The sequence below is a fragment of the Paralichthys olivaceus genome, chromosome 1 (genome assembly GCF_024713975.1).
Source record: "Paralichthys olivaceus isolate ysfri-2021 chromosome 1, ASM2471397v2, whole genome shotgun sequence".
Taxonomy (NCBI): domain Eukaryota; kingdom Metazoa; phylum Chordata; class Actinopteri; order Pleuronectiformes; family Paralichthyidae; genus Paralichthys; species Paralichthys olivaceus.
In genome coordinates, this window is record NC_091093.1 from 17,053,535 (window position 1) to 17,064,148 (window position 10,614).

Sequence of the window (10,614 nt, forward strand, 5' to 3'; positions counted from 1 at the left end):
TTGAATAAGAACATTTTTATCAGTAGAGTTTTCCACAGACATACAACACCATGCTGTAGTAACCTTTGCTTTCGAGAATAGGAAATCCCTCCACTGTCGTAAACACACAGCAGAGTTTATGAGGGCCATGATAGATGACGGTGTGTAGGCAGTGTTGCCAGGTGTTGTGGTGCTAAACAGCAGTAGAGCTGCCAGAAAAAAGCAACGTGCCTTAACATTTCTAAATTAATTTCTTAATAAAATAGAAAATTGTTTGCTAAACATCTGTTTCCCACACTTTGGACGAAAGTCTTGTCTGTGTGACCGCTATCGTTTTTGTTAAACCACAAACGAACTGTTGTCTGATCTTTTTACCATGGACACATTTAATTGAATTAATCCTGACCGCTTACCCCTCTCAGCTCCACTGTGGTTGTTTGATGTGAAGACAGCAGTGGACAGAGCCCCCCACTCCCCACTCCTCCACCCCCCTCAGTTAACACAGGCTCTTACAAAAATGCCATTAATGTGCTGAAGTGATATGACTGCAGGGCATGAGAGATGAGCTGCACTGATCCTCTGCCTCTCTACTTCACTGCTCCATTCAGTCAAATGATGGTGGATTGACAAACAGTGAGAAAATCATTGATTATTGATAAACTACTAAGATAAGGTGAAAATCTATATCCAGCTTTAGCCAGAGCACTCCCAACTGAAATTAGGAGGGTGACCTTCTACTTTCTGCCAGGGAACATCTAATTTGAAGATTAAATGATCTTTGTGTGTTGCTGAAGGGGAAAAAGAAACATCTTAGTTTTGTTTGCCATAGTTCACACTCTGAACACCTCAGCCTTTCCCCCAAAAACATGAAGAAAGAGTTCTGACCATCTGCCTTTACGAGCAATCTCACCTCTGACCTCTGACCACCACAAATCCTGGCTAGCACCCAACTCAGGCCACAGCCCTGCATGACCACCCTGAACCAGCTCTGCTGCCCAAGAAACTGCCTGCAAATCTCTCACGTCATCTTCCAGCTGTTTCTAATGCTGTTTTGTAACAACACCCTTCTCTGCTGTATCAGTGACATCTGCCAGTTGCTGCCAATACAACGACTAAAATAATACACGCAGCCCAGCGGGTGCAAAACAGTGCTACATAGCTAGAAGTGCTCACTCAACACTTTCTCTTTCTGAATCTGCAGAATACACACAAGTTGTGACATGTTGAATCACCAAGTTAAAACAAAAAGCATGCTTGACTAAAAGTGGGAGTAAAGTCATTATTCCTTTTTGGTTAATTACAATTTGTTTTCTTAATGGTCCAAACTGAACCTGAGGAGTGAATCTGTATTTGCTTCCCATCAGCTTGCAACAGATGGGCCTGCTGATGGCAGCAGCTCAACAAACTGAAGGTCAGTGGACAGGTCAGGCCCAAACAAAGGTTCCCTTACAAATACCAGGAATTAGTTCAGCCCTCTCTCCTCTGGTTACTGTGGTCAGTTTCAGCCAGAGCACAACATAGCACTGCATACCTTACCTGCATGTTGGGAGTGGTTACAACTACTGGAAAATAGAGGCGTCGCTCTGTTTGTGCTCTGATGTAATACTGCAATGAATGTCTGTCTATACTGCTTTTCCTTCTTCCTTCAAAACTATTTAACTCTCTCTTAACCACAAACCACATTATATTCTTCAGACTTATAAAAGGATATTAGACCTTGAACAATTTGTTTCTGTTTGTTTTGTTGTTTTAGTTGTGAATATACCTCAAGAAAAAATTCAACTTTTAAACAACTCTTTAAATATGGACCTAACTGTCATACTTGTTTGCCCCATAGCTCATCGTCCACAACTCATATTTTGCATATGTTTTTCAAGACCTAGATGCAGATTATTTATCTGGATTAAGGCAACTCATTTTTTCTATGGCAGAGGAATAATCTCATCAACAGTATCAGTGACTTTATTTTCACCTCAACATGGTTTCAACATTGCAGCTGACAGAAGCAGTTTGTGTCCAGCTCATTAACTATGTGGATGGCATTGATGTCCCCCAACCATCCCTAACCCTGCCCAACCCCCAGGGTGCCGTCTTTTAGGAGACATTAAAATTGATCATCCTCGCCTGATCCTGCAGGCAGCATGTTAAATTGATGGCCTTCAGCATCAGGAGGCCTATGAAAAACCTTCAGTGAATTACTAAGACAACCCTCAGAAGTTCAACATAACATGGGTCCTATTCCTGTGAACTGGTTATTTTACATTTACCCATTCTGCAACTCCTACTAAGAAACACAGGTATTCAGTTGTGTTATACATACTTTAAACCGTTAAATGACACCACAGAAGATTAAAAGAAGGCTCTGGGAAACAAAAAAAAGAGGGCTGATAAGCAAGAAGGAGAAGAATGCAAAGCTGAAAGAGCCAACAAATCAATCACTCGCTGGTTGGCAGATGTGCCGCTGCTCCACACAGGCTGCAGGATAGTCAACTGACCACTGGCCTGGCTTAACAAAGAACTATTCCCATGAGCAGGGTGACCTCTCAAAGCACCGGCCGGGTGGTGGGGGAGTGGTGTTGGAAGGAGCATTCGAACCCTCCTCCAACCTCTTATCTCTGCCACAAAGTTTTCCAATCATTCAACAGCAACTCTCCACTCACCACAGACAGTGTCTTCATTGTCTTTGATCTCAACCTTACGGCACAGAGGTAAAGAAGTCAATGTGTAAACATCTATATGTTGTTTTAACAAAAGTTTGATCCTTTGTCAGAGCGTATTAGAAAAATAAGTTGGTGGCTGATAACAAAATAAAACCTGTGTCATTAATACGACAATACAGAGATAAAAAGACTTTCATGAAAAAAAGTAGACCCATCGACGACTATTGCAGCAACTGATAAAACGTGACTCTGTCTCACTGCGCTCCATGTATTGAACAATTAAAGAGACCTTCGACCTCTCAGCCTGCCATTCAGGGGAACCATGGTAACCTTTCGTGTCCAGCAGAGGAGAAAAACAAGATTCTAGGCTTTGAGCTGTCTCACTTAAGGGCATTTCATTCAATCACATCACAGCGCACACTCTCCAAAGTTTACTTTTCGCCTTATTTGGATTTGTAGCTGAACCAAGCCAGCAAAAGTAAGATGTATTCCTTAGCAACTTAAAAAAGCTGTGGTGCTGACCTGAGACACAGCAGCAAGGTGAAATAAACTTTGAAAAGTGAACTACTGCAGCAGCTCAATCAAATCCCTTTTTTGGCTGAACCACAACAGCTCTACCTGTGACTGACCTCTTGATTAACGGATTTGCTCATTGGCTTTTGCTTTTTTTAAAGTGATTTGGCACAAACAGGCACTTTTACTTCATCAGGTAGTGCAACTTGTCTCTGATGGCATATCAAATCCTCTCAGCTCCTGTGTTTACTGGGTTTTGCCTGCATGCTCATGGTGGGAATGCACAGAGCTAAAGCTGGAACCAGGTGTGTTATGATGAGACAATCCGCAGTGTGGAAGAATTCTCAACTGAGCTACGACGAAAATACAAACTTCATGTGTATAAACAAAGAACTGTATCTTCAATCTCCTCGTCGTTTACACCAACCTGAGCCATGGAAGTTGATGACAAATCCTCTGTTTTCATGCTCTACATGCAGTCACATGGCCCATCTCCCCAACTCAGGAGGCAATCTCTTGACAATCAATCTGAGGTCTATTGACAAAAGTCACATGCTGAGGCTCATGTGTCACATTCCTTTTAATCAGGTCCAAATCCCATCTCACCTTTGTGCTTTGGCAAACCACCGTTTAAAGTTTCACTCCATCACCATCACACTCATTAATGATCGCAGGACCACAGATTCAACGTATGAGCATACAAAGCTCACAGGGTCCCCATGGTCATTTTTAAAGCATCGTCAAATGCATCTTATTAGAAACTAAGTTAATGAGAAAAGAGAGGGACAAAAGAGCCACATCAATCTAAATAATAAACACTATTTCATTTCTTTCTCTGAAGTTAAACTAAACTGGAGTTAAATGAGAGACACATTGCTCACATCTCTGAGCAGACTTTGATGCAACAGGCTGGTGATACAAGAGAGTCCTGCTGTTTAATGAGGATTAACACCCTGACATTTGAGTCAAAACGTAAACTTCCAACCTCCAAACTTTAACTTTTACAATTAACGTAATTAACCTCACTGTGGAGAACAGGTCCGGCTGTTCTATTCCCTGATATCAGGACAAAAAGTTGCCACCAAGGAAAGCCCCTTCTTTTGCGAGCATGGAGAGGTGGGGGGGTGGTGTGGACAAAAACAGTCAGAGTGAAAAGCTTTTCACTCTTTCACCAGAGAAGTGAGGCAGAAAACAATTGTGTGCAAAGCCTCCAGCTCCCTCTGACCTGGCAGGGTCTGCCATAAAGTTCGGTCATTTAGACACTCAGGGTTAGGCCACGGTACTGGGAAACAGCAATTCACATTGGTGTGTGTGTGTGTGTGTACGTGAGTGTGCGCACACCGCTTGCAACAACCCCCACTGCTACCTCAGTGTCCTTCAACTGAGCTTTTCTCAGGTATGTGCAAATTTTATGAGCTTCCAGATAGACCCTCAAGCATGTCTAAGTGCCATTTTAAAACAAACTAGTAAAGCTTACTGGCAGCCTTTATCACCTCTTACCTTCTAAGCAGGTAAATTACTCAATTAATTAATACACTATATTTACTTTATGTGCAGCTGGGAGGTCAAACAGAGAGAATTGCCTGTTAAGTTATGTACTACTTAAGACATTTAACTCACACTAATTGTGCCATTTTGTACATAAAGTTTCAGGTACAGACTTTAAACCAAAACATCCAATATGGAATTAAATTGAATAAAGGATTATCATTCCAAGAAAAGATGTGCAAAACAGCAATTTTCTCAGCATCTTGCTTGCAAAGTAAAGAAATGCATCTTAAACTGTGAACAGGGAACGCATTGCATGAGGGGTAAGGACGTTAATATACATTCTGCAAAAGTGGCACAGCAAGATGTATGGCCTGTAGGGCAGGAGGAGGGGATATGCGGTCAGAAAAAACTAACTCTGCCTGAAGCTTCTCTGCTCCCCCCCCCTTTAAATTACGAGGCCAGCTCGCACAGTGCTGGAGGAGAAAGCATTCCAAAAGAACAATTCCTCAAGCGATCAGGGTGCAATAACATGAAAGCCCTGGCCTGTGAATAGGGGTCATCTGCTCTTTAGCACTGGAGAGTCGGTATCCTGGACAGCTCCTAACCTTTAAATTCTCCTGCTCCTTCATTAACACACCAATGGGCATATTCCCCCTTACAAACAGTATCTTTCTTTTACGGCTGCAACCTCACAGACTTTGTCCAACTCCCTGCTAGCAGATCAAAAACGCTACACTGAGCAGCAAAAAGTTAAATTAATGAAAAAGAAACGTGTGCAAGTTGACATTTCTTTGGATGATTGCAGTGGGGGGGTGATTTGTGCATGGAAATGGTAGCAAAAAGAACCAAGACTACGAGCTTTGACTTCCACCATCACCCTACATCACACCACATGCTACTTTTACAATGACAGCACGATACTCACTTGCGATTGTAAGACGGGCTTTCTGACTCAGAATTGCTCCATATTTGTTCTGAGCAAGGCACTGATAGAACCCTTCATCTGATTTGTCGGCTCTTCGGCTCTCCACTTCTGAAATGTAAAGGGAGCCATTGGAGAGAAGATACACGCGTTCGCTCTCCATCACTTTTACTCCATTCTTGAGCCATCTGACGTCGATGGGTGCCTCTCCATGCGCCTGACAGTTCAAAATAACAGCTTCCTTTCGCATGACGGTGACATCATGCGGCTCCTTGATGAAAAATAGCTCACTAAAGCAAAAAACACCTGCAGAAAGAGAGGGGGGGGGGAACAGAGGTAGTTATTAGGGTGGGGCCTTCTCTAAGGGCGGAGGAGCAGAGCAATGTCAGGAGCCCAATAAAGAGTTAAAAACATTTACACACTAGTCAAACCACTGACTTACAGCGATTTAACAGGTGAATTGTTAATCTGTCTGCATGCTTTTCCCTGTCCTCTCTTCAGATATTATCTGCATTCACAGTGTTAGATGGATTAAAGTGTGGCACGGATTAAAACGTCCCACTAAAGAGAGGTGTCACACTGGACAGGCCTGGAGGTGTGCCAGCAGGAGGTGTGCCAGCAGGAGGTCCACCGTCCTTGTACAGTAATCTCACTGCTTCATAAACTCTTTCTACTCCACTTTAATCCAATTACTTGTGGCTCATAAAGTCACATGCTGAAGGTGAAAACAGCTGATCCAATTAGTCCCTTTGGTTTACATAGAAATACACGAGCGAGCTCTCAACATGGATATTACATAATGTTTCATTAATCTGAGATGTGAGGGCAGGATACAGAGACACTGTCATTCCTAATGGGACATACGCATGATTAACTACATCAACAGAAGGTTCCTCACTCCTAATTAAAAGGAATAAACAAAGTTCGTAAATATTTTCATCTGATATTTAAAAGCAAGTCACTGTTCTGTCAGTTGTTGTGTGTGTTTGATGCACCAAGGGAAGTACTACTTCTAATTTTGTGGTATGCATTGCTTACAATGACAATTAAGGCATTCTGATTCTGATATAAGAATTTTCTCCCAAGTCAAAGACAAGGAACCCTGATTATAACATGCATCTCTCTTCAGCCATTTATCTCTGGATTGATTTTGAATTGGCAGATTGTTTATTGGACAGACACCCTGCTTCTCCCACTGTTCTCATGTGAAACTGAATCATCACCATAGTTTGGGATACAAAAATACACCATTTGATAACTTTTTTTGAGTTTGAAAACGATGTGATGTAACTCTACTTCACTTTTCAAAATAAATCTACTCCCTCTCCTCTCTCTCCTCTGCTCTGTCTACTGGTTGCGATCATCAGTGTTTACAGATGAAATGATGTGGCACATGTTTGGACAGTCACCTGAAACAGAACTGATTATATCTATATAATAATATATAATATTCAGATAGTAGAGGTTGGACATAGAGTCTAGAAACAGAGTTGTTTAAATGACGCAGTGAATAAAACCACAGCTGAAACAATATAAACTATTATATACAAGTTTTTTTAAATGAACAGTTCTTAAGAATTCAGAAATAGTTGACTGACGGATGAATTAGCTTAAAGAGGACGTAAAAGAGCATTTAGTGTCGCGGGTTTATGTCTTCAGGCTCGTTTATCAGCGAATGTTAAACTCTAAACTTTTCCTTTTGATAAATGTTGGAACTTCTCAGGAGCCTGAAACCCCAGCGTGGTCCGTGCTGCTGCAGCTCCTCAGTCACTGCTGTGTTTCCCTCTCACACTAAATGTCCAGAGCAGGTTCGATTCTTACCTGAGAGCGGGAGGAGGACGAGGAAGAGCTGCACGAGCTGCTTTAATTTCCCTTTGACCGGCGCCATTTACGTGAGTTGTCCGAGCATCGCTGACTACAGCTGCTCTGTCATGGTTGTTCTCTGCAGATGAGCTGCGCTGCTACTGAGCTCAGAGACCAGGAGAGAGTCCGGAGCAGCATCTCCCTCCTCCTCCTCCTCCTTCTCCTCCTCCTCCTCATCACTGCTCACAGGACAGTTCAGTGCAGCGCCACCTGGCTGCGAGTCACACAACGAACACCACATGCAGCCTTCACACTGCTGACACATGAAATCATCCTCAATATACACAAAGCACACGATCACTCTTATACACAACAAGTATATAGTGTCAGCAGCAAAATGTAGACAGATGATTCCTTTATTGATCACCGTGTGTGTGTGTGTGTGTGTGGGGGGGGGGGGGGTTCTTGTATCACAGCAGCTCATGTACAGAATAAAAGCAGGTGAAACAAAAAGAAATCAATGAAAATATAGAAAAACATCTCACAATGTAAATGTAAAATGTTAAACGATGAGGTGAAAAACAATCCCTGATCCACATCTAAGTTGAATGGGCTCTTAACTTCTTCCCTGACCCACACTGCATCCGTCCACCAAGTTTTGTGGTAATCTGCCCTGTGGTTATTTTAACTAACAGACGAACAAACGCAGATGAAAACATTACCTCCTCGACAGAGGTAATACAATCTGTAATGACATAGAACTCAATAAGAACAGTTAGACTCAGAACACAAAAATACAAACATTACAGTATAAACTCGAGTGATGTGCTTGAACTCTATGAGGTGAAACCATCTCTAAGTGGTAAACAGTTGGATATGACGCATACAGTAACTCCTGTTTTAATTGATCAGTTTAATAACTTTATATTATCCTATATTCTTTTTTCTTTTATTGGTCTCTGGAACAAGCAGATATATCCATTCTCCACCATGCAACTGTTATGGTAACCCAGCCTTGGTTGAACCACTTTATACTTTTACACCCTTTATATACAGTATTGTGTCATATTTCACAATCCCACCTTATATTGTACCAAAATATGTGTATTTACCTGCAAAGCACTCTCACCTGCCAGATAAGTGTAGAGAAATAATAAAAAACAGCCTTTATCTTATTAACAAGGACAAAATCACATGTTAGCTCGGACCACTCCTCTGCTCATGGTTATGTGTTTAAACGGACCTGACAACAAAACCCAGACTGCATGATGAATGTTCTGTTGGTCTTTTAATAATGAAACACTCTAATATTGTCCTCCTGCTCACTTCACCAATAACCTTTCACTTTTCCTTATCAATACAACTGGAGCAGTATTGATGAGAGCAGATCCCTCAGTATCAGAGACCAAATGGTCTCTACAGACGGAAAGAAATGTTAATGGAAATGAGTTTGTCTCTTGTCCTTTAAAAGCGGGCTCTGCAATTATGAGGAAGCATTGATAGGAGCAGGACAGCTGCTGTGTCAATGTCGATATTGATCCGATGTCCATCACTTATTGTGGAGCCAAATCAGCCCCCCCACCCCCCCACCTCACCAACCTTTATTCAACAGCTAGACCGCAGCTCAGCTGTGATGTCCACTCAATCAGAAGAATATGCAAAGCACTAATTCAGTCACTGGGAAAACTGCTTTCTTTGATAAAGATAATTCTCAGTGATATTCACTGAAACAACAAACAAACAAACACATGTGGTCATGTTTTATTCTAATGCAGATCACTTTCAATTGTTCTAATTGTCTCTAAAGTGAATTTTAGATGTATTAGCTTTATGTTTGTTCCCAAAACCGTTTCTTATTTAATATCGGGACGCCATATACTGACACAACTCAGATATAACTTTGTACAGATTAAATCAAACAGTTTTGAGTTTTCTTCTGAATTAAATGTAGAATCTCACAGTGTTATCTGCATGAAGAAATGTTAATATTAGTGCTACTTTGAATATTTACTTGTTTAATGTAAAATGCAATGTGATGAAATGTAGAATTCCCACATTAATCTCCACAATTGCCTCAAGTTATTAAACAGTTAATTATAACATGAGCAGTCATAACACATGTTGTTAAAATGACTGAATCCTCTGTCTCAACATCCTCTCTCTCTCACACACACAATCAAGAACCTATTTGTTTGTCACACTTCCCTTTAAAGCACTTACACTGTTACATAACCTATAAGTGAGCAGAGCCTCAGTTTAGGTTGCAGGCTCCTTCCTTACATAACGTGAGAAAGTGAGAGCCTGGCCTCATTCATGGTCAGCGAACTTCTCCCCAGGGTGTTTAATTAATCAAGAATTCACTATCGGCACCTGCCAATATGGCACAGTTTGTGTGTGGGGGGGGTGCTCGGCCTGCATGTGAACTCGGGTCAAGCTCCGAGGCCAGATCGAAGCAGTAAAAGTCATTATCGGGTTATGAATGTTGGTAAGGTTGTGGGTAAAGGGAGCCACCTTCACCAGTGCCTGCTGCCATTGGCCGAGGCCTGTGCCTCACTGCTACCACACATGCCCATCCCCACTGACCCCAGGAGTGTCCAAAAGGCCGGCCTGAATAGTGTGTGTGACCTTTCCCCTGACCTGCGTGGAGGGAAGGGGGATTTAGTGCCACGGCAGGGGGGGATGGGGGGGGGGTGGAGAAATTAGGGCTGTAGCTGCTCATCGAAGTCACACAAAAGGCTCCAACCACAGAGATGTTGACAAGCCTTTTCCACAGCGCTGCTCGTGTTAACAGCCAAAAATACACATGAAGGAACAGTCCACGCTGTAGGTCAGCAGGCAACAGGGAAGATAACAGAGTAGTATCTGACTCCAGCTGGAGCAGCCGGAGACAAACAGTCAGACTGTGACTGTGCTCTCGACTGTGTAACGCTTTGACATGTAGTTTAAAACAAATCCCACGATGAAACCAGAGAAAGTCGACAGTTCCACATAAAAAAACAAAACATAATCAATAAAATACATAAGAATAAGTGAAATTTAAGGAGAATAATATATGTTAGTCTTTAATGTGATTGAAGAAGTTTTAATGTGGGGTGATAATCCTCAGGGAGAATACAGTGTGTCTCATCTCCCCCAGGTGGAGCAGTTAAGCACTGCACCCAGCTCCTCTGAACAGAATACAGTGTGACCGTACAAACACAATACAGCTCTGGATTTAATTGATAATTTAAAGAATACAAGGCATTC

The 10,614-nt window shown here is 42.1% G+C and overlaps 1 protein-coding gene across 2 annotated transcripts in view; it reads right to left on the reverse strand.

The window, feature by feature from the left end:
• Positions 1 to 7,543, reverse strand: part of prtga (protogenin homolog a (Gallus gallus)) — a 29,225-nt gene extending 21,682 nt beyond the window's left edge. For both annotated transcript variants that reach the window (XM_020098871.2, XM_020098870.2), the window contains exons 1-2: positions 7,387 to 7,543; positions 5,569 to 5,871 (exon numbers count right to left, since the gene is read on the reverse strand). In XM_020098871.2, the coding sequence (XP_019954430.2) occupies positions 5,569 to 5,871; positions 7,387 to 7,453 (370 nt within the window). In that variant the 5' untranslated portion in view covers positions 7,454 to 7,543. The remainder of the gene's footprint in view (positions 1 to 5,568; positions 5,872 to 7,386) is intronic.
• Between the last annotated feature and the right edge of the window lie 3,071 nt (positions 7,544 to 10,614).